Source organism: Gavialis gangeticus, unplaced genomic scaffold (assembly GCF_001723915.1).
Source record: "Gavialis gangeticus isolate Ggan-Ray unplaced genomic scaffold, GavGan_comp1, whole genome shotgun sequence".
Taxonomy (NCBI): Eukaryota; Metazoa; Chordata; order Crocodylia; family Gavialidae; genus Gavialis; species Gavialis gangeticus.
This window is the reverse complement of record NW_017729033.1, coordinates 92,332,013-92,355,262: the sequence shown is the minus strand read 5'-3', so window position 1 is coordinate 92,355,262 and position 23,250 is coordinate 92,332,013. Positions and strand designations below refer to the sequence as shown.

General features: G+C 42.6%; 1 protein-coding gene across 1 annotated transcript in view; it reads left to right on the top strand.

Moving 5' to 3' along the window:
* The window catches only part of BMPR1B (bone morphogenetic protein receptor type 1B), a 541,891-nt gene that overhangs the window by 447,381 nt on the left and 71,260 nt on the right, over positions 1-23,250 (top strand). The window contains exon 4 of the mRNA XM_019526507.1: positions 20,052-20,211. Within this exon, the coding sequence (XP_019382052.1) occupies positions 20,052-20,211 (160 nt within the window). The remainder of the gene's footprint in view (positions 1-20,051; positions 20,212-23,250) is intronic.

The window sequence follows — 23,250 nt, the reverse complement described above, 5'->3', positions numbered from 1 at the left end:
TATAGCCTTGGGGGGGGCAGTCTCACATGAGCTGTGCAGGGGGGCTGCACCCTGCAGGAGGCAGGAGATCCACCCCACCTGAGCAGCCCCCCTGCACAGTCCACCCACAGCCACCCACCACCCTTCCTGGCCCATTCTGCAAACCCCACATCCGCACAACACATACCCTGTGTGCCCAGCTGCCAGACAGGATGAGACCTGCTGGCAGGAGCTGTGGCTGTAAGGACAGCTGTCCTCACATCCTGGTTAGTCAAGCGGTCACATAGAGCTCTAACTGTTCTATGGTAAGAAAACCAAAGGCAAACAGCAAAACATATGGGTATTTAGAATTATTTTATTATTATGATAGAGATGCTGGTGGGCTTCCAGATTGCTTTAACACTAGATATATCAATCAAACATTGCCCAACTGATTGCTGTCTCTGTCTCTCACTCTCTTTATATATATATATAGTGGTCTTTTGTTTTAATTGTGGAGGAACATGGATTTTGGAGTATTTTATAGAGTGACTCTGGGATTTTTTATTGGGAATTTTTCAGTTTTCAAATAGGGAACACCAGAATTCCTACTAGTGAGGCAAGTGGCAGGACCTAGGCAGAGGAGCCTGCTCAGAGCTGGCACCTTGGACCCAGCTGGAAGTTGCTGACCTCCTGGCCAGATGGGGCTGGGAGGACATGCTTTGACAGTTCAGAGCAGGCCACCGTGCTGGGAACATTTTCCAAGTGATAGCTGTCCAGATGGCTGGGTGGAGGGCACACACGGCAAAGGCATGCATGGCAATAGTACCACACAAAGGCCAACTCTGCAGCCAGAACCCACTGGGAGCTGGCCCAGAGGGGCAGATGCCTCTACTGGCTGTGCAGTCCCCATCCAGGTCTGGCAGGTGCGCAGCAGGTCACAGCCAGGCAGCAGCCCCCAATGCCAGACTTCTGCAGTGGGTAAAAGGTGCAGGGGACTCTCAGGGCTGCTTCAGCAGTACAGGTGGCACAAGGGGTAGTGTGCCCTGGTACCAATTGGCTGGACCTCAGAAGCTCCTGAAAGTGAATAGCCATGAGCTACCTGACAGGGCAGCTTTTTGTGCTGATGGGGCCAGGACAGGGCAACTTTTTATACTGCTGGAGACAGCACAGGTGCTGGCCCTGGGCTCTGGCTTCCCCAGCTGCAGATCCGGGAGGAGCCAGGCAAGGTTATTTTGCCCCAAGTGGCACAATTTGCCCCACACCAAAGTGCATGTCCAGGCATGTGCGCTGAGGCAACAAGCCCCAGCTCATATTTGCACCACTTGTAGTTGAGCTGCTGCAAGTGCACGTGCTTGCATATGTGGACATGCCCCATGTGTTCTACATGCCCTCCTCCCCCAATTCTGAGATTCTGCCCTCTTCCCTGTGGCATAATTAGAGTGAAAGTGTGCACTTGCCACTTATAACAAGTATGCAAGGTACAGTTCTTTCTAAAAACTGATTATAAACCAAAATGAAGCCGAGTCCTTTGTTGTTTTTTAAAAATAGGATGGAAATCTGAGTTGATAGCAGTGGGAGATGGAGATCTGCACGTGGAGCAGAACATGGGAATCAAAAGAACGCAGCACATTTAGATCTGTCTCTCTACTGTACAGTTCTATAATTTTCAGTTGCATAAAGTCATTTAGGAATTCGTCAAGAATTTGGTAGAGCTGAATTATTGGATTTGGTTTCAGGCTGGTTCTCATCACTTGAGGCAAAAGGAGATGAACGACATGAAAAAAATAAGAAAATATCAACACAACATTTAAGTTTATTCAGTTATAAGCAAATAAATAAATGAATCAGGAAATAACATTGCCAAAAATCAGGCATTTTTATTGTAATGTTCATTTATAAATATTATAAAAATAGTCAATGTTGTATAACAATAACAACAACAATAATAATAAAAATGCAAATTCCTAGTCAATGGGAATAAACCTGTTTCTTGTGAAGTTTATAGCAAAATTCTATTAATCTCAGAGGGAACTAGAATAGTTTCACCATTTATCAGTGTAACACATTATATCCAGGCGGATCTACATGAGATGTTTACTGCAGAGCTATCTAATTAGCTCTACAGTAAAATATCACCATCTACACATGTGACCCTATTAGGTCACAGTAGACTAATGCCATCACTAGGCAGTCCAGCTAAACACAAGTAGTACTCTTCAGTGGTGTTTTGTGTGCCATAGCGCACATATAGATGGTGATGGGGCTGGCTGAGGCACAAGGCTGGGGGCTGCCTGCCCCAAGTGGACTGAAACAACTGCACTGAAACACCCTTGTACCCCAGCCAGCTCCTCTGCAGCATCTGGAGCTTGGTTGTAGCAGCTCTGGCTGGTAGGCTGAGCCTTCATGCCCCCTGCCAACTTGGACTGCTCTGACCAAGCTCCACGTGTTGCCCATGAATAAACTCTGGAGCAGTATGTTCCAGAGATTTTTGCTTCTGGGCACATGTTCAAATGGCACATCTGGGAGCAGTTTGTATGGGAGCGAGTTTATTTGTATGCATTAATTGCACATGTAGACACACCCTTCTTGTATAAATTCTGATAAATAACACGGAGTCAGTTATCCTACCATATCTCTGGTTCTTTTGGCCAGGTTGTTTGATATGGTTTTTGGTAAATGTTTTTCCTTTTATTTCTCTGTTTGGTCATTCATAAAATCTCAGTTAACAGTTCTGGAAACTGAAATATTCACCACGTAGTTCTTAGAACTGGATAACTGGCTAGTGAATTAAGCTTCTTTAGGCACTCTGAAATAGGTGAATGTAAATATGCCCATGTTGTAGGTGGGTATATTTGTTATAGGTGATTCAGCTTAGGCACATATAGATTAAGTATTTTATGAAATATTTCACTTTTTGGTTCTTACTATATTCCCAGTGTTAGGAATATTTATATTCCAAAGAAGCTACAGGCATTGAAATTTTTGTTTAGAAACACGGGGCTTTATAATTAGTCCACTGTGTCCTGCAAAATAGAATAAGTTTAATCCATGTAAACTTTGGTACTAAGTATTCCTTTTGACCCTTAGCAATGTCCTTTCGAAACAGTTTTGTGCTTTATTTTGTGTAGACTGTTTTATGGGTTTTTTTAAAAATGCCTTTGTAACTTGCTTTTTCCATCGTAAGCTCCTACGGTAAAAATGCTGTTGCATTGTATACCTTGAAAGACTTATCCCCATTGGTTAAAAAAAAATCTGTGAAACAGACAGTTGATACAGCATCCTCTCCTGAATAAAGCCAGAACCAAAATTTGGCACTCTGCCAAAAGGGCTAGTTGATTCCCTGACATTATTATCAGAAGATGTAGATCAGAAGAGAATGTGCTTCTACTCCAGCACAGCCGAGCAACCATTTGGAGAAAGCTTTTCAAACACAGAAATGCTTTTAGACTACTTGAACACTTCTCGCAAATCATGCCCCTGCTATCTGTGGTTAAGACTGACTGTTGTTTCGTGCAGGCAATTAATTTTGGTGTGTAATAGAGAAGATTCCCCAGAGTTGAAACATGATGTTTACTTGCTTCCTGTCAAATTGAGTAAGAAAGTAGCACTTTCTCTTGAATTCAACAATGTTTTCAGGAAATATATTTTGAACCTGAGTACTTACCAACTAACTCAATGATTCTCTTCATTGCTTACTGTTTCCACACATGTAATTCAGCTTCCCTTTCATCATGCGTGTGGTTAGTCCAACAGAAGCAATAGTCAGTTCAATTTACTCCCTGCTTTGACAGCTAAACAGTACAAGAATTTAAACTGTCACTTTTTCAGTTACTTAAAATGCTGACTGGCTAGTTGGCCTGGTGACCTGGTAGAGTGGCATTTGCCTCAGGGCAGTAAAATTATTCTGGTTAGCTGAGTAGTTCATTCAGTGACATCTGGGAACTTGAGTGTGTCACAAAAGTCCATGAGTATTTTGGGTGCTGGGTATCAATTTCCATGAAATAATGCCTCAGCAACTGAATTGATGTTTTCTGGTGATACTATCTTTTCTGTCCACTCAATTGACATGTAGTGACAAGAAAAAGGGAGAGTGATGGAAACTAGAAGGTTTCTGATGAATATATAAATCCTGCACATCTGTAATGATGATTATTTGTATATAACCATTTGCACGAGGGGGAAAAACATGGAAACTTTGTGCCTGTGGGCAGTTTTGCAAATACATTTTGCATATATTAATTTCAGTGGGTCGGAGCTCAGTTGAAAATTTGTCCCTCCAAGGAATAAGGTGAAGCAATTCCTGTGTCCTACAACTGAAAAAATAAAAATCTAGTTTACTGTGCAGATTGTACTGGTGCTATGTTAGTTCTAGACATGAACAGCCAAAACAAAGTTGGATAGAAGGGTTCTGGTAGTTATGAATAATTTTGGCACAGTGTTTGCAAGCTTGGCATATTTATTTCCTAAATATATTTTAATATGCAGCTGTAGTCTGTGCTGTCTGGAATAAAATCAAGTTGATATTTTTAAAATTTTGGCTCCGTAGGCAGTGTTTTATCTTGACCACTAATTAGTGAGATGCTTCTAGATCACTTTTCATTGGAAAAGGGAAGTGGAGCAATAACAATTTATAACTTGTATCTAAAAAGAGCAAAGAGTACAAGTCCTATATTACTTTTACACTTAAATGCCATTCTTTTAATGCCTTTGCCAATCTGCATATCATCATCTGAAATGATAATCAGTAAAAAGCTATGATGTGCTTATTGCAATCTTTGGTGGCTTTCTAAAGGTCAGATATCAAAGCATAATTTAGTAGTGAGAGCATCAGGTTTCATTGTTTCTCAGTCTATATTTTCCTCACTTGCTGATGTTCAGGAAGGTCTTCAGATTGCTGCTTGTAGTGATATTTATTTAATGTAGAGATGGTAACATTTAGTGTTTGCTGTGTGACCCTTAAAATGCACATTGAATAGTATTGAGAGTTACAACCTGAAAATAGAAGTAACTACAACTTTGATCTTTGACTTGAGTCTTCTTTAGAAAGCTTAAATAAAAGCATAATAACCCTTGAAGAGTATAACTTCTGCACACATGCAGTTTAACATCTGAATTATGTTTGTATTCTCGTTTCTTCATATTCCAGCCTTAGCTCCCATTCCTAATCAGTTAATCCTGGGCAACACAATATCTGTTTCCAGCTTCTTTGGAGCTGCACTAGTCCATAGTACTTTCACTTCCATCCCCCAAAATATTATCCCAAGATGTAGATGAAGAAAAATGTGTTCAACCTGTAGCTACATGTGAGGGAGATAATCTTTTTGTCTGAAAAGATGATTCTACCACAGAAATTATCAGTTTTCCTTCAGAATACGTATCAGCATTTCCACCTCACGTCACTGAGGAGGAAGCTCTTCTCAGCCAGAATGGATGAGCTGCTTGACTGGGCTTTAAACTAAGCCTGCCAGGGGATGGGTGGACAACCACCAAAGCAAGCCTGCTAGGCAATACCTACAAAACCAACAGGTCAGGGCACCCAAGGGATTCCACTCCTACTCCAGCCCTGGAACAGTGTCCTCCTGGGAATGTCAGGAAGCCTAGGGCTCTCAATGGGATGCTTGCATGTCTGTACACCAATGCCAGGAGCTTGGGGAGTGAACAGGAGAAACTGATCCTCCTATTAAACAAGAATGACTATGATCTCTGTGAAACCTGGTGGGACTCCACCTAAGACAGCTATACCTTGTACAGGAGAGATTGTGCAAATAAAAGGGGTAGTAGCTCTCTTTGTCAAGAATAGCTACACATCCCTGCAAGCTGACATTGGCACCCAGGGAGAGTGACTAGAGACCCTCTGGGTTAAAATATTTGGGGAATGTGGCACAGGGGACACAATAGTAGGAGCCTACTACAGACTCCCTAACCAGGAACAAGAGCTCGACCAGGAACTTGCCAGGGACCTGGCTTAGGCTACACTCAGTGCATGGTTGTCATGGGAGACTTCAACTATCCAGGCATCTCATGCCAAGAGCACTCTGCCAAATCTGAATGGTCCCAAAGCTTTCTCATGTGCATGGATGAGCTCTACCTGGCCAAAGAGGTCTATGGACCAACAAGAGGTAAAGCGCTGCTGGACCTGGTACTGGAGTACTGTGTCCAGTTTTGGGCTCCACAGTTCAAAAAGGATGTGGAGAAGCTTGAGAGAGTCCAGAGAAGAGCCACGCACATGATCAGAGGTCAGGAAAACAGACCTTACGATGACAGGCTGGGAGCCATGGGGCTCTTTAGCCTCGAAAAGTGCAGGCTCAGGGGTGATCTGATGGCCACCTATAAGTTTATCAGGGGTAACTACCAGTATCTGGGGGAATGTTTGTTCACCAGAGCGCCCCAAGGGATGAAAAGGTTGAGTGGTCATAAACTACTACAAGACTGTTTCAGGCTGGACATAAGGAAGAATTTCTTTACTGTCCGAGCCCCCAAGATCTGGAACAGCCTGCCATCGGAGGTGGTTCAAGCACCTACATTGAACACCTTCAAGAGCAAATTGGATGCTTATCTTGGTGGGATCCTAAGACCCCAGCTGACTTCCTGCCCTTTGGGCGGGGGGCTGGACTCGATGATCTTCTGAGGTCCCTTCCAGCCCTAATGTCTGTGAATCTATGAATCTAAAGGGGATGATCTAGTTAGCAACCTAAAAATCAAAGGAAAGCTGGGAGACAGTGACCACAAACTAATCACTTTTACTATCCATCGCAAAGCTGGCAAGTCAGTTAGCAATGCAGAAGTCCTCAGCTTTAGGAAAGCCAACTTTGATAAGCTAAGGAGGCTTGTTGTCCAGCCCTAAGGGACCATGACTCAACAGGGAGAAGAGTCTAAGAGGAGTGGTCACTCCTTAAGGGAGCAATCCTGAAAGCACAAGCGATATCCATCCCATCTCAGAGGAAAGGTAGCAAAAGGGCACAGCAACCCCCTTGGCTCAGTAGGGAACTCATGGACTTCCTATGCCAAAAAAGAGAGGCTTATAAAGGATGGAAAATGGGAATGAGCACAAAGGAGGGGTACTCTGCACTGGTCTGTACCTGTAGACAGTGAACCGGGAAAGCCAAGGCTGCAACCAAACTCCACCTGGCTACACATATCAAGGTTAATAAAAGTCCTTTTTCAGATATGTGGGGAGTCAGAAGAAAAGCAAGGGTAACATTGGACCCCCTGCTAAACCCAATGGGACAACTGAAAACTGACAGCCAGGAAAAAGCCAACCTGCTTAACGGGTATTTCATGTCGGTTTTTCATCTACCCAAAGGGACCACCCTGCCTAGCATGATGCAGGATGGCCAGGGTCAGGGTGAATTTATACCCAGCATTAGTGTAGACCTTTTAAAGGAACACCTTGAGAGGCAGAACACGTTCAAGTTAGCGGGTCCTGACAGATTGTCCAATGTGGTGCCCATCTTCAAGAAAGGAAGGAAAGTAGATCCAGGGAACTACAGGCCAGTCACCTTGACCTCAGTCTCTGGAAAGATTCTAGAAAAAATCATCGAAGAGACCATTCTTGACAAACTGGCTGATGGCAACATCCTGAGGGACAGCCAGCATGGGTTTGTTGCGGGTAGGACTTGCCTAACTAATCTCATCTCCTTCTATGTCCAGGTGGCATATCATCTGGACAAGAGAGAAGAGATTGACATCATATATCTGGACTTCAAAAAAGTGTTTGATCTGATGTTCCATGATCTCCTCTTGGAAAAATTGGCCAACTGTGGCCTTGGCTACATCACAGTCCAATGGCTCCGAGGGAATTGGCTCCGAGGCCAGACTCAGAGAGTGGTGGTTGATGGAAGTGAATCATCCTGGTGCTCCATGACCAGTGGTGTCCCCCAAGGCTCCATCCTTGGACCTGTTTTCTTTAACGTCTTTATTAATGATATGGACACTTGTGTCAGAAGTGGATTGGCCAAGTTTGCCGATGACACCAAACTTTGGGGTAGAGCATCCACATCTGAGGATAGGCTGGTGATCCAGGCTGACTTGGATAGCAGGCAGATACAAACCTGATGTTGTTCAGTACTGACAAATGTAAGATACTCCACTTTGGGAGAAAAAACCTGCAGCATGCTCATACGTTCTGCAGTGCTATGTTCACTAGCACCATGACCGAAAGAGACTTGGGGGTCATGACTGACTACAAGATGAACATGAACCACCAATGTGATGTTGCAGCTGGTAAAGCAAACACAACTCTGGCTTGCATCCATAGATGCTTCCCAAGTAAATCCCAGCATATCATCCTCCCATTGTACTTGGCCTTGGTGAGGCCGTAGCTGGAGTACTGCATCCAATTCTGGGCTCCACAATTCAAGAAGAATGTGGAGAAGCTTGAGAGAGTCCAGGGGAGAGCCATGCGTATGATCAGAGGACAAGAGAATAGGCCTTATGAAGAGAGGCTGAGAGCCATGGGACTTCAGCCTGGAAAATCGCAGGTTCAGGGGTGACCTAGTGGCAGCCTATAAGTACATCATGGGTATGCATCAGGATCTGGGGGAATGTCTGAGTGCCCCAAGGGATGACAAGGTCCAACAGTCACAAACTCCTCCAAGACCGTTTTAGGCTGGACCTAAGGAAAAACTTTACTGTCTGAGCCCCCAAGGCCTGGAATAGGCTCCCTCCAGAGGTGGTACAAGCACCTATTCTGAACTCCTTTAAGATGCTTATCTTGCTAGGATTCTTTGACCCTAGTGGACTTCCTGCCCTTGGGGCAGGGGCCTGGACTTGATGATCTTCTGAGGTTCCTTCCAGCCCTCTGTGAATGTCTGTGAAATCTATGAAGATAGTTTCTATGGGTAAAGAACACGGTAGCTCTTGTGAAAGCATACTTTTTTCTAAGTATATTTGGGCACTGTGTAGTGCTGCACAGGCAGTTGCATTATGAAGTTTTATGGGTTACATGAAGTATCAATTATTGGTTGCTTTGGGAGACAAAATGCTGGAGAAGGACTGCTGCTGTGTTCCACTGTGAAGTTTCTGTTATATGTTCTTCAGTATATGGGAGACTTCACATTTTTATAACATAATTAGGAAGTATGTTGAATTAGAGAGTACGTTAGATAATATTCTCTTACATTTTACATACTAAGGAGCCTGATTTTCTTATGAAGCTATCTCATCCAGGAAATATAAATATTTATATACAAAATAATATAAAGTAATTTAACCAAGCTAAGTTTAGCTATCTGTTTGAGGCAGTCTGGTGAATACAGTGCAAGGTGCAGGTCATCAAGTTATTTGACTCTAGATATCTGTGTGCCTGAAATGTGATATAAGTCATAGGACAACCCTCAGGAGTATCATTTCTGATTTATAATATGTTTCCTTAAACATACTTTTGAGAACACTTTTGCTCAGGAGACCTAATTTGTAAAAGAGAGTCTACGAGATGTAAGGCCAGATCCTAATCCACCTATCAAGTGCTAAGTGGATTTAAACACCAAAGGTTGAAGTTATACATTACACTTAGACCATACTAAAGGCACTTAAAATACGAGCATCTGCACCTTAGAGTTAATTAACTTGTTCTTAGTGCCCTTTGAGCATTTCAGAGTTATGCCATTTCAAGCAAGGGTTGACTCAGGGCTGTGCTACCTAGCTAGTTTGAATAACTTCAGCCTGCTCCACAGAAATAAAACTAGGCATTTGCAGTCCTCCAGCATCCTAGGATGCACTGCTCTCAGCCTCTCACCCAGAGCAGAACTAGAGCCTAGGTGTCCTGGCTTTTAGCCACATCCTTGCTTACCAGGCCTCTCATGGCAAGAGCTGTGCGGGCAGTAAACAACATTAACCCTTAACATGGAACTGCTTATAGCACGTTCTAACATTCCATATGTTTAGTATGGTCTAAGGGTAATGTGTAGCTTCACCCTAAGTGTTGTGCTATTCCACTCTGCTTATGTCCCTGAAAATATGTCAGTGTATGTAGTAACAAGGAGCATGGTTCAGGAGAAGGATTTAACTATTTGTGAGAATCTTGCAGTGGGTGGAACAGGATGAGACTTAGTCACTGTAGTCTGTGGCAGATCCAGGATTAAGGAAAGGAGGCTGCAGTAGATGCTACCAGCACTGCCCATCAGATCATGGGGGCTGGAACAAGGCATGGCTGGAGTCCTTGGGCCAGCAAGGGCCATGGGGGAGAGACAACCAGTTAGGGAGCAGGGATAGAAAAGAGGGACCTGCCTGCCACTGCCACTCTCACTGGTGGAGCCTAGCACCTGCACAAATGGAGCAGGAAGGAGCATCCGTAAGCTCCCCTTGTGTCTAGTACAGTGATAGCAGTGAGTGGGTCCTCCTTCCTGCCTTTTCCGAAATGGAAAAAAAAATCAAGGTAGTGGTAAACAGTAAATAATATGTAAGACCATTTCAGTTTTATGCTTTGTGTTGTATAGTATGCAGCAGGGAAATAAAAGTTCTTCTCTGTGTGGCTCCATTGCAGCTGTGTCAGGAATACCAACAGTATCAGAAAGATTTGCCAATTATGCCTTCCTAAAGAAGACTGAAATTACTTTGTGGCTTTTCTTTTTCTAAACAAATGCAAAAGTAACACAAAAATAAGAGTAACACAAAAAATATATAAATTCTGTATTGCAAAAAAGTACATTTTCAAGTTTTCGCTACCAGTTTATACCATATTTACTCAAATATAAGACAAGGCTTTTTTACCCCCAAGCAACATGGATGGAAAAAGCCTCTTGTTGTACATTTGCATACAAGGAAACTTCACTGAATATATTGTCTATCATTAAACTGCTGGAAAAAGCAGTATGTGCTCAGTAATGGAAACCAACTATGAAGCTGATTAAATGGAGCCAACACTGAGCAATACTATAAAATACATGGTCCATATGTGTGACAACATACTGATGGGAACCTGCCATGAGGACAGGATAGAGTAATCTGTCTGAATAAGATATATGGTAGTGGTCATTGTGCTGTCCCCCTCAGCACTCATTCTTTTCCAAGTCACAGTAAATCACTACATTGAATACATATTGACTTCCTCTTCACTCCCACAGCTAAGCTACACCTTTCTTTCCCATTTCCAATGATTCCTGTTTAGTAACCAGCCTTAAATGTCTGGCAAACATAACCAAACAGAGCTCCAAACAATTCACCCAGAATCCTCATTTCACCTGCCTCTCTCAGCCAAACAAGGTTGCTTTGTGCCTTATCTTCTTATAGAAGTTTGAAGGATACCAGTACATGTGACAAAAGCACCTAGTTTAGTCATGAGTCGGGGACTAATTAGCACATGGATCCTTTGTAGAGGGTATCTGGACTACACACACATATTGAGCTGTGGGGTCACCATGGCTTGAAATGCCGTTGACTCTGGTGCGGCCCAGTCCAATGAACTGCATAGTAAATTATGAGTCTTTTGGCTTTGGACTAATGTCATGCATAGTGAGCTCAGGCATACTGGAAGAAAATGATGGGGAGAAGATGCATGGAAGAGGAAAGAATGGCACAGTGTGTTCAAAAACAAGACCACCAGCGAAGGTGCTGGCAACAGTGAAGATGGGGAGGAGGACAGTGATGGCAACAAAGAGGGGGAGAGTGGTTAGGACAATAGGGAGGAAGAGGATGACAAAGATGATGTGGACTATGGACCAGGGAAAGAAACAGAGGGGTTGTGGGGGTGGAGGAGAGAGTAAGGGCCATAGAGTCAGTTTTGTGTGGTTGTAGTAATTGAAGAAGATGGCAACCAGAACGTTGCTGTGTGGTTGCAGTTATTGTCATGAGGATGATGATGGTTAACTGTATATTACAGACTGTCAAGTGAACTGTGTTGGTTAGGAGACAGAAAGGTGTAGATATTGCATATATGATTTTTTAATTTTTAAATATATATATTCTATATATAATTAAATAATATTTATAAATAATATAAAGGTGTAGATATTGTATATACTTAGTACACATTTTTATTTTTTTGGAAAAAAAATGTATGTATATAAAATATTCTAATAACAAAAGCCGTTGCACTTCCAGCTGTTTGTCTGTCTGTCCATAATGCTCTGGGCCAACTGTGCATGTGTTGCCCAGAGCCTTATTGACAGACACACAGGAGAGATGGAGGCAGAGGTAGTGGGGATCAAGGTGTGCTTCACTGCATAGGGGGGAGGGGAGGTGCATGACTTGCAGCTCTGCAGGGTGGGGTGGTGCACAGCCACAGGGTGCCACGCAGGGAGTGGGTGTGGACGTAGGGTGCATGGGCAGCACCTACTGGTTGCAGCATGTGGCCACAGGGGGAGGGGGGGCATGCCCTCTGCTCCCCACACAGCACCTTGCAGCCATGTGCCAGGCCCCCCTGTGCAGTGATTGCCTGCCAGCTGCAGCCATGGGACTCAGGGTGCATAGGGAGCCAGTGTGGGGGGTGTGCAGGCAGCGCCTGCCGGCAGCAGCATATGTCTGTGGGGCAGGGTGCACCCCCCACGCCCACTCCCTGCATCAAATTCTGGATGAACTAAGTCTATGGGTACTTTTAGTAACTTCCTTATATGTAAGTTATGATAGGTATGTTTATTCCTAGGTCATTGTTTTCAAATTTGCTTCTCACTTCTATGTGCCCAGGGACAGCAGGATCTGACAGTAAGAAAGAGGCAAAGGAGCTGTAGCAGGAAGAAGTTGTGGGGACCAGTGGGCAAGGAAGCTACCTGACCCTCAGGATTTATTTTCCCTGATTAGCAGGGGGAGTCGGATAGGTTCAAGGCAGACCTCCAATAATTAAATTCTATACCTGGAAAATTATAACAAATATATAAAATTTCCATATATATCATATAATTATTGGGAGGTGGGGATCATCATATAATCAGGGTCCTCTTACATTTGGGTAAATGGGGGCTGGAAATATTTCTTTATAATACAATTTTTGTATTTTTATATCTTTATAAAAGATATCTTAGATACGTTGTCTATTAAGCACTTCAGAATGCATGTTTGTCATGACTTTTTTAAATAAACACATTTAAATCTACAAAGGGAGAGAAATCTATACTCAATTATTTCAGTGAGAATTTTAACCTAGCAAGGACTGCAAAATCTGGTGCCCAATTCAGCTACAAGAACCTTGAAAACAAAATATAGCATACACAGTATTAAACCTATAATACCACATTTCCTTCAGTATTCAAGCACATCAGTATTCCTCAGATGTGTACCAGATTAAATTTATTGTCAAGCAAAATCTGACGTCAGCTAAATTTGGATCACTCTAATGTTGATGATAATATTGAAGTAATAATATTGTACAAATGGCACGCAACCTTTTTCAGTTTTATGGTAACACTGATAATTGGATGATGGGAATTTTTGTTGTCATTCAGCTTTTCTTCTTTAACATATGGTCATCACCAACAAAAGCTATATTTTTATTCTTACTTCTTGGGTGTTTTTTTTCAGTAGACCAATCTGAGTTGAGGCACAATTTATTATAACTTTAAGTGTGCTACATTTTCACGTTGATTATTTGCCAGAAAATATCCTGTGGAAATTCTTTTATTTGATTGTAAAATAGGAGTTAGCAGTTTACTATTTCCCTTTCCCATAAAACAATCATGTAAGTGCTGTAATTGCAGCCTGTTGAGATACTATCTATCCATAGTTCATGCTTGTGTATGACAATATAGGAAGTGATGTTACTTTATTTCATGTTTTATTATCCATAGATGTTTGATACCAGTGCAGCTAAAAATAACACAGTAGATCAATGGACAAGTGTGGTTTGTAGACAACTCAAAAGAACTTGTGTTTTGTTTCTTACTGAACCCTTCAACTTGACTACACTGTACATTCTGATACAAAATTGCAGATTTCAAGTTTTTATTTCTTATAAATATTCAGGTACCTCTTCATAAATATTCTTATTCTCTGTCTAATGCATTATTACACAGTGTACATTATTACAAAATTGTCTAGCGATACCTGTTCTAGAGCATCAAATACTGGCTGGTGCTGGAGAATACTGTTCTTGATTGACCAGTGTTCAGGCAGGCAAAAGCAATGACAGTATAATGACAAAATTAACATGGATGACATTATGGTGATTAAGGATATTCTGGGTCCCTTCCTAGAAAGATGCATGAGAAGTATCCTCACTCAAGGATTAAATGATTTATATACTTGCTTTCAGCCATTGAGATTCAGTATAGAACAAGGCTGAGTTTTGCCCCCAGCAGAAACCAATACAATGTCATTGAAAATCTGTTGTGTTTTTTTTTAACTTATGTGGTCCAGAAACCATGATCTTGTGTGAAAACTGTTACTAATTACTCCTCCCCGGGGAACTTCATGGCTTGGGTATTGGAACCTGGTAAGAAAATATAGAGCTTTTCATCTCTTACATTACTAGACTTGTTTGAATCAGAGCAGTGCTCAAAAGGGTGTTACCATTTAATGGCTGTTGATCTCCATGAAATGAATTGTTGGTCTTTGTCCAGATTGTGGTGAAGAAATTCTTGTCCACATCACATCACTGCTTCTACAGAAGGAGCAAAAATCCTTATTCGCAATCTCAGGAGAGAGCCTTAGGATTAAATACTAATTAAAAGATGATTCCTCTACATCAAATGTAGCAATATTTGTGGGTTAGTACAGAGCAGTTTTTATGGGTGATGCTTCTTTTCTGTATCCAGGGCACTTCATTCTCTAGGGCTTTCAAATCAAAAGAAGGCAACAACAGTATTTTAAATCCAAACATAATATTTTCTAAGACTAATTACAGACTAACTGATATGTAGTCCCACATGTAGGATTTTTTTTAAGTAGGCTGCTATGATGCTTTCCTAAAATCCTCTCTAGGGAAGAGAGACAGATTGATGCAGGTATGTCACATGTGTATGTGTGGGAAATTATGTGCATGGAGCCTGGAGGGCTTGTCTTTGGGGGATACAGAAAAGTTCAACATAAGAGAAAAGCTGAAATAAAAAAGCCAACTTCTAAGGAGCATAAAAGGATTTGATAGTTGGCATCTGAAGAGGAGGGTTTTGGTCATTCTTTTTGTCAATTCTCCCTTTCTACTGGTGTTCCATAGCATAGTTTCCAGCTGTCACTCTCTCGGCCTCTGGATTTTTGCAGTGACCCCTTCCCATACTCACAAAGATCAACTTGGGTTGTCCGATGGTGGGCTTCAGAGCATTCCAAATACCAGTGCACACACAATGAGACGTTGGAGTAGCCAAAGTCCTGTTGCTGACACATGAAAAAAAAATTGTCAGGGACAATTCTCCAAATAGGCTAAGGGTGCTGGAGGCATGGTGGCCTGTTACTCTCTTGCATACAGTGGAAAAGCGTAAGTACATTGTGATAAAGTTTTCTCTGCCTTTTCTAGTAAGGTAGCTAAATTATGAATAATTAAAATTTATCAAAATGCATATGAAATCCTCTTGTAGTCCCCCACAGTCCCAATTAGTTTGAGTAATCTGCTCATAAAATTAAATCCTCCTCTTGTACTCCTCCCAGCCCCCTCCTTTGTTTCATTCATCCTTTCTCCCTTTTTCGCACAAACTTGCATTTCCCTCTCTGTCACCTCTGCTTCCAAGAGCTTTCCCTGTGTCTCTCCGAATGGATTTCCCCTCCTTGCCACCACCACTGACCCCTGCATCTGTAAGCTTGCTTCTGTCTCAGTTGCTCAGAAGGCCCTCTCTTGGCCCCGGTAGCTACCTCTTGGATTAATGCAACCAGCTGCCATTTATAACACCATTATCCCACTGCGGCTGTGTCTAGTGTGCAGATATATTCAGCTTAGTAGGAATGGGAGAGCTAGAAGAGACAACTCAGTTAAAATCATTAACTGCTTCTACACAGGCTAAGACTATAGTTTCCTAGAACAGTCTTCAAGACCCATGATACTTTCACCAAAGTGGGAGTATTGACATACATACCATATGACCGCTGCATCCTACAGAGTGCAGTGATAAGTGCTACCTAAGTTTTCTAACCTAAAAAGCAAGTGAAGAGGGGGGAAAAAGCACAAGTACTGACACACAACTCCAGTTGAGTGGGGCAAGGAGGAAAACTCACAAAATGTTCCACATCCTTGCTATGGAGATAGAGGCTTAACCCAGGAGTTGGGCAACTCATTGTTTGGAGCTAAGAGTAGTATTCTTTCAGCAGGCAACCAGGACACCAAGAACTAGGGGGCTGGGGAAAAAAGAGAATAGAGGGAGGGTCATAATTTTTGAGAAAGCCTTGACATTTTGATATTTAATCCTAACCCACATGCTGTTCTGTAATTTAAGCATATTTCATATCAATTATTAAACTACACTGGTTTTCCTCTCATTTTGAAACTAGACCTGAGTCCACATCAAGAGATCAGGTCTGTATCCCTACCCTGGAGTTTTGGGAAAGCCCAGATCTGGACTCAGCTTCTGTTTTGCCCTTATTCTTTGGGGCCAAACCAAAAGTCTGTATTTGTATGCCTGTGAGAGTTAGAATAATTTGGATTTCAAATCCTATTTTATGACTCGTCTTAGTTATAACTGAACATCTAATGACTCATGGATGCACATCATTTTTGTATTCATATTTTTTATTTCAGCAGAAGCCATTTGAGATCAAATTCCTGTTGACCAATACCATAACCATAACGCTGTCTTCACATTTGTCTCCACCCATTGGTCTGTCTTCAGATATTTGCAAGAAAAAGGCATACAGCTGAATATATCATGAAAAGGGCATTTACTTGTCTAAATTTGATAGCTTCAGACATACTCTGATGTTTAAGTGTCCTTTCCCCATTGTTTATGCTAGATTTAGTAATTTATGATTTTAGCTTTCTCCTTTCCCTAAATAAAAGTTCCAGCTGGAATATTAGATAGCTTTCAGTTACATCCAGAAAACGTCATGGTAAATGAAAACAGAGCCTAGCATTTTCACTCAGTATTATTATTAATATTTTTATTTAACTCTGCTGGCCCATGAGCCAGATGTCTGAAAATCTTTGACTGGAACAATTTTAATAGTTCATTCCCTATCCATGACTAACAATGTAATATAGTCACAAAACCTGCTTTATGACTGCTTGCTGAAAGAGGACTTAGTTTAAAGATCTATGTTCCATTGACCCAAAAAGTGAACATCTGTTGATGTTAATTTGATGTACATAGACTGGATTTAAAAATATCATAATCTTGTTAGAGCTGGCGTAGCAGACCCTAATTCAGATTAATTTATTAAAGAAAGTAAAATATTTCAAGTTAAGTCAAAGCTACTAGTAAGTATCCAATGGTGGCAAACATCCAGTCCCCTTGTGTAAATTAGTTTTAATATTTGATTTTTGCCAAGAAAAAAGGTGATAAGACACACAGATGTGTTGTACATTAAATATAAATGCTGGATACCCAGGATCTTGGCCCCTGGTTTAGAGCACACCACAACAAGTCTGTGGTTTGGCTTGCAGAAGTGATGATTTCTGAAACGCTCCTGATTTTCAGGAGATCTGTAGATAGTGAACAGGCCATTAATAGAAATTATATATGCTCTACAATGTGTGTTCTGTGGCATTTTGTTGGCATGTCACATGCATTGTATTGGTATTATTGATACCTTTTCATGATCAGGTTTGTATGTTTTCTTTCATAGTCATTGGTTGTGAATTCAGTGTGTTATGGCTGTAATTGACCCAAATCCAAAGAAGTTCTTTCCAGAACAGTGGCTGTCAAAATCTTTACTGAAAAAGGCCTGACTTCTGTCAAAACTAATAAATGCAAACCCCTTTACCCCATTTTACTGTGCCAACTAATTATAGCCATTTCCTGGGCAAGTTTCACTGAGATGCAAAAAACCATTTTTTTTAAGTACACTAAAAGCTGCGCTATCCGGCATCTTGCAAGCTGGCATGCTCTACTAACTGGCATGCCGGCTTGTAAGATAAAGTGAAACTGGAAGTGTCCACTGCAGCACTTCTGGTTTCCCTGAGCCCCCATGGCCAGGGCCAAAGCAGCCTGCGCTGCTGAGCCCCCATGGCCCAGGCTGTGTGGGGCCCGCCTCCCTGTCCCGCAGGACCCACAGGATGGTCGACGATGCGGCAGGAGGGGCGGAGGGACGCCCCAGACACGGCGGGAAAAGTGGCAGCTGGGGCCGCTCAATTGACCGGCATATTTTGTTATCCGGCATCCCCCATTCCCAGAGGATGCCAGATAACAGAACTTTTACTGTGTAAAAGACTGATAACTAACACTGTCCCAAACTGAAACTGGAGTGACCTGTGGGTCCTCATGAGGAGATGGAGATTGTAAGTAGGAAGAACAAAGAAGACATCCCAACAAGTCCTCTCCACTTGAAATGTTCTGCGCTGTTGCATCTCACCACCAGAGCCCAGTGGCGGCTACTCTTTAGGGGTGTGCAAAGCGGGCAGTATTTGATTCAGATTGGGATTCAGCCTGATTCGGGAGGACAGTGATTCAGTTTGATGATTCAATTTGGCCAAATCTGAAGATTCGATTCTGATTTGGAAAATCAGCAATTCAGCCATAGACACAGCTTCATATGTTTTTTCTAGGTACCTCAAGGTACCAAGCATGGCTCGTGAAAGCTGAGATGATGGGGCAGATGGGGCATTCCACGGGAGCATGAGGGGGGTACTTCTGTCCACTTCCGGGTCTGCTGCTGAGCGTATGAGGGACTCCCCTGTGTTTGCATGGAGCGCTCCACCCGCCCCACTATCTCAGCATTCATAAGCTGTGCCTGGTACCTCCAGGTACATAGAAAAAACATATAAGCCTTCCTGAATCTCTCCAAATGGAATTGGAGGCTTCCAATTTGATTTGGAGAGATTAATGGGTCTCCTGATTTGATTCGGGTTTGGAGATTTGGCTGCCAGATCAGGCCAAATCTCCTCCGAATTGAATCAGCAGCTGAAGCTTCACACAGCCCTACTACTCTTGTGTCTTCTTCAATCTGTTCCCCTTAAAGGGAGCAGTGGAGGAAGCAGTCTCACAATCCTCAGTGTCAGTATCAGAACAGTTCCAATGGTTGGGAAACAATCCTCATTGCAACCTGCAAAAGTGATGGGCTTTTGAGGAGAGTATAGTTTGAGTGCGTGAAAGAAGCTAGGAATCAAAAATAAGAAAATGTGCATTGTTTCTAGAGGCTGTGGTTACAATAGTAAAAAGAAATGCCAGTTATTTCCGTGCTGTCCAGGCCACACATTTTGACCCTTTAAAGGCACATTACTCTAAGGAAGTGAAATGAAAAGTGAGAAAATGAGTATCAGGCTCAGTTTTGTTTCTAAGATTTGCGTGTACATTGGTTGTCAGAGTTTCCATGAGTGGTCCTGAAAAAAGGTGAATAATTTGACACTTCTCCCTCCCCTTCTTTGTACTCCAAGAAGACAGAACCCTAAGCCCCCAACTTTTATAAAGCATTGACAAACTTCCCGGGGCTTCATATTGATCAGCGTATGTCCTCAAAGTAATGTCTGCTGGCTTTTTTGATTGAAATGAGTTGTTTAACTATCTTCTCTTCTCACTGATGTTAGTATTTGAAAAGGTAGCATAGTATTGAGAGATGGAGCTAAATTCTGCTTCTTCCCTAAATGCCAGCAAACTCTTCCTTAGAAACAGGAACTTATTTCCATAGCAGCACCAGGCCCTGTCCTCCATTACAGCTGTGCAAATCCTGATGAATGCTAATATAACTGAGGGCAAAGTGATGTTAAGGTATAACCAAAGGTAAAATTTAACTTAGAATCCGTTAATGGTAATGATACCAGTTTGGAAAGAAATTATAAATGATACCAAGGAAAAAAGCCAGTTTGATTATCAGATTTCAGCTTGAAGTTATATTACAGTTTTGCCACACTACCAAATTTGATCTGAAGTCATTGGTTCTCAACAAATACAATACACAAGAAGAATAGTGTGAGTCACATTTTAATAAGAAATACCCTTTAATGGATTTTTAATATAGTTTGCTTCACACAAGGCAAAGAATTATCTCAAATTTTGGGCAATAAGAATGACTTTTGAGGAAGTATTCAAATGAGTCTGGCAACCCAGTGTGGAAACCTATGTTTCTTTCTTCCTTTACTTTTCTAGCCAATTTTCTAGACAACATGCCTTTGAGGAGTTCTGGCAAGCTAAGCATAGAGAACAGAAAGGAAGATGGTGAGAGTACAGCCCCTGCTCCTCCCCAGAAGAAGCTGTCTTGTCAGTGCCATCACCACTGTCCTGAAGATTCAGTCAACAGCACTTGCAGGTTTGTGGAACAGATCATGTCTAAGGGGTTTTCTTAATGAATGTACAGTAGTAATGTAATTCTTCAGTCTGTATTTAAGCTATGTAAAATTAGTGTGTGTGTTCAAGTTATCTGGAAGACAGCTTTTTTTGTAGATATGTAGCTTCTATAACATGAGGATTCAAGTTTGAAAATGTTGGCCAATACTTTTATTAATTATTCGCACACAATGCTATTTGAACACGGTATGGGTTTGCAACAAAATACAAGAAATTGCTTGTGTATTTACATCTATATTTATAAATACATATATAGGGGATGTGTATATGTACATTTCTGCATAAACTGATCATTTGAGATTAACACACACCATCGGGTATCATAAGAACCTGCATTCATTATGATATAGGGAAAATTAACAGTATCAGCAATTGACTTTTTTTTGCCTGATGTGGCTGATAATGTGTCCAATAAATGCCCTGTGAATGCATGCAGCCACAGCATGCACATGGCCGGGAGCACAGCCCAGTGGCTTGGAGAGCAGCATCGGGCTGGTAAGTCTGCTGTGGGGGAAGGGGTGCATGTGCCCCCAGATCTGTGCATGGGGTGAGGGCAGGCTGCCACTGTGGGCTGGGGCTGCACTGGGTTCTTCCCAACAGGGAGGTTGTGCCGGGCTGTGCTCGGGGTGGGCAGCAGTGGCACTCAGAGAGGATTTGGAGGGGCTATGGCAAATTTTGGGGTGGCTGCAGCCCCCACTGTAGCCCCACTCCCAGTGTCACCACCACCCACCTTAAGCATAGCCCAGCTCCAACCCACCCTGCTTTGCACACAGATTCGGGGGCACATGCCCCTGTTCTCTTCCGGGGTGGGCGAAGCAACAGGAGCCATCCCCCACTCCCTGCACTCCTCAGATGAGCTGCTTGCAGCTCTGTCCCATGCCCTGCCCCACCCCAGCTGGGAAGCACCTGCCCCTGCCCCTGCCCCACTTCCTTCCTCACCACAAGGACCTTGATCTGCCTCCCACACCACACTTACGAGCCTGATGCTGTTCTCCACGTTGCCCAGCTGCATATCGGAATCAGATCGGTATTGGCCCATATGGCTCCTTAAAAATCGGCCATCAGTGTTGACCAAAAAAGTCTCTATTGGTGCACCCCTAATATTTATAAAATGTTTGGAAAAACTTTAGGGAATCTTTCAAGAATGATTTTACGTTTGCTTCTCTTTTATTGTTTTTCTTTTCTCAGTATTAAATACCAGTATTTTTTCTTAACGTATTTGCTATATTTATCTGTTTTTATTTAATATTTTTTGGTTATAGATTTCTGACAAACTTTTTTTTACTAACCATGTTGGAATTTACGCATAAGAGTCAAAGTGAGTTAAGAGCCATTGCATGGCTCTGAAAGAAGGAACAAAATGTATTTCCCCTTCCCCCCCGTGCAGATGTGCACAGACCACTTTCTGTAACAGTCTCTGTGAGTGTGTCTACATGAGATGTTTACTGTGCAGTTGACCAATTAACTATGCAGCAAACATCTCAGTGTCTACATATGTGCCCCTGTTATGGTGCATGAAACTCATAAACTCCACAGCAGGGTAGTCTTGTAAAATACAAGTATTTTCATGTGTATCAGTGCACATGTAGACAGTGCCCCGTCTGGCTGGGGGCACAGGGTGCTTTGGTGCAGGGCTAGCAAGCAAGCAGTGATAGCAGATAAGAATAAAGTAAGCAAGATAAAGAAAATACCCCCTCCCCATCCTGATTCTATAACTACCAGTCCTAGGGCTGTCACAGAGACAAGGTACACCTGGCAAGTGCGCAAGCTTCACCCTTCTTGAATGTCAGATATCAGCAGACTGGAGGTTGAGGGATGAGCCCCTCCACCCCCAGTGGGCTGGGTGAAATGGGCTGGTGATATGCCGTCTGTCGATGGTGGCCTTGAGTTCCCTCATCGGGGACCTTTGCTGCTCTGAAATCGCTCCTTTTGTATTCTTTCTCCCCTCTGATGACTCTTCATTCCCAGGCATAATTGATTGCTCTCCCAGTGGTCATCAGACTGTCCATATTCTGTTGTGTCAACATATTCCTTTGTTCCAACAAATCCATCACATGCACATATCTTATTCTAGTCATTTACCAGGCCTCTTAATTTAGTTTGTTCACCAAAACCAGAAATCCCAAGGGCTCTGCAGTTGGGCACCATGACCTAATGCTGCTTTCCATGTTATGGAACAGTGTGGTACATGTTTTCAATTTCCCAGCCTGTGTGTCTGCTTGCTTCAGACACAGTGGGCCCTGAAGGAAACTTTGTCACAAACAGGCTTTTAGAAACCAGTTAACCCTTACCATTATTTTAATGCATATCTCCTTTACTTACCAGCCAATTCCTAACAGCAAACCTCTAATTACCATTTTTTAGCCATCATCAGCCAGCTCCCATGTAGCACATGAAGCCTGGTCAGAGCACCCCTGGGCTGGCAGGCTAACTACTGGGTCTCCAACCAGGCTCCATGTGCACATGAATAAACTGCTCCAGAGTTTTTTGTTCCGAGGCACACATTCAAATGGTGCACTCAGGAGCAAAAATCTCCAGGCCATAAGCTCCCAAGCTTATTGGTCTGCATTAATTGCATGTATAGATGCACCCTTTTACACTCAGTGAAGGGAACACAGAATAGTGCTCATTCCTGTTTTCTGCTCCCATGACAACTTGAAAGTGGGGGAGAGGGCCTTGTCCTCTCTGTACAACAGACTGCAGAGTAAACCAAACAAATGTATAGTGACCAAGGAGCAAATATACTCCATTCTGATACACTGAGGAAAATAGTCTTTCTCTATGCAGAAGGAGCAGCACCAGAGTATCTGTGCCTCTCTGGCATTCCTCCTGCAACAGGAGAGAGCGTGTCCCTGTGCTGGGTTAATGGCGAAATGCAACAGATTAGCCTAAGGTAGATATGTATGGTAGACCTGTCCTGTAGTGACTCTCAGTCAGTGATCAGGTCACAAAGGGAATGGATGCAGGTGTTGCCGTGGACATAGTCTTTTTAGACTTCAGC